At 40.5% G+C, this 1,270-nt stretch overlaps 1 protein-coding gene across 1 annotated transcript; it reads right to left on the bottom strand.

The window, feature by feature from the left end:
• Positions 1-291: 291 nt before the first annotated feature.
• LOC138363379 (snake venom metalloprotease inhibitor 02A10-like) lies at positions 292-993 on the bottom strand. The gene has a single exon (XM_069322413.1). It carries the CDS (start codon positions 991-993, stop codon positions 292-294), a length of 702 nt encoding a protein of 233 aa, XP_069178514.1.
• Between the last annotated feature and the right edge of the window lie 277 nt (positions 994-1,270).

Raw genomic sequence — 1,270 nt, forward strand, 5'->3', positions numbered from 1 at the left:
CACTTGGCGCCAATTGACATCCTGTACTCCCTTGTATCCGGATGGAACCTTTACTCCTCTGAATCCGGATAAATCTGTACTCTCTTGAATCCGGATGGAACCTTTACTCCCTTGTATCCGGATAAATCTGTACTCCCTTGTATCCCGATCGTTTCTTATGGATCCTCCTGTAGCTTGCGTGTATGTTGGGATTCAAGATTTTGTAACCTGGATATAACGCTGTCTTCATGACTCGCCTTAAGACATAGAAGGGTGTGTTGATGAAGTTTTCAGTGTGGCTAAATCTCTTAGCTAAAGCTGCCGTGTAGGTGAGAAGGTTTGATTTTCCTTTATGTTGGGACGTAGAGATCTTAGATTTTCCTCCATGTTGGGACATAGAGATCTTAGATTTTCCTCTATGTTGGGACGTAGAGATCTTAGATTTTCCTCTATGTTGGGACATAGAGATCTTAGATTTTCCTCTATGTTGGGACGTAGAGGTCTTAGATTTTCCTCTATGTTGGGACGTAGAGGTCTTTGATTTTCCTCTATGTTGGGACGTAGAGGTCTTTGATTTTCCTCCATGTTGGGACGTAGAGGTCTTTGATTTTCCTCCATGTTGGGACGTAGAGGTCTTAGATTTTCCTCTATGTTGGGACATAGAGATATTAGATTTTCCTCTATGTTGGGACGTAGAGGTCTTTGATTTTCCTCCATGTTGGGACGTAGAGGTCTTTGATTTTCCTCCATGTTGGGACGTAGAGGTCTTTGATTTTCCTCCATGTTGGGACGTAGAGGTCTTTGATTTTCCTCCATGTTGGGACGTAGAGGTCTTTGATTTTCCTCCATGTTGGGACGTAGAGGTCTTTGATTTTCCTCTATGTTGGGACGTAGAGGTCTTTGATTTTCCTCTATGTTGGGACGTAGAGGTCTTTGATTTTCCTCTATGTTGGGACGTAGAGGTCTTTGATTTTCCTCCATGTTGGGACGTAGAGGTCTTTGATTTTCCTCCATGTTGGGACGTAGAGGTCTTTGATTTTCCTCTATGTAGAGACGTAGGGTTTTTTTTATTCTTTCTATATAGAAACGTAGATTTCCTTGAGCTATTTATATTTTGTTAGAAATATGTCATCTATATAATAAAAATGTAAATGTTCGTTTGTTCAAAATCGCTAATCTCCGAAAGTTTTTCACCGACTGCTTTGAAAATTTGATACGACGTTCCAATCGCATACGAGTGTGTGTTTTTATATACCTACTATATACATGCTACACCTATGACATGTAAAAA

This window comes from Procambarus clarkii, chromosome 10 (assembly GCF_040958095.1).
Source record: "Procambarus clarkii isolate CNS0578487 chromosome 10, FALCON_Pclarkii_2.0, whole genome shotgun sequence".
In the NCBI taxonomy this organism is placed as follows: Eukaryota; Metazoa; Arthropoda; class Malacostraca; order Decapoda; family Cambaridae; genus Procambarus; species Procambarus clarkii.

What these genes read in the sequence shown, in the direction of transcription:
- LOC138363379 (XM_069322413.1), bottom strand. Translation starts at nt 993, where the DNA reads ATGGAGGAAAATCAAAGACCTCTACGTCCCAACATGGAGGAAAATCAA.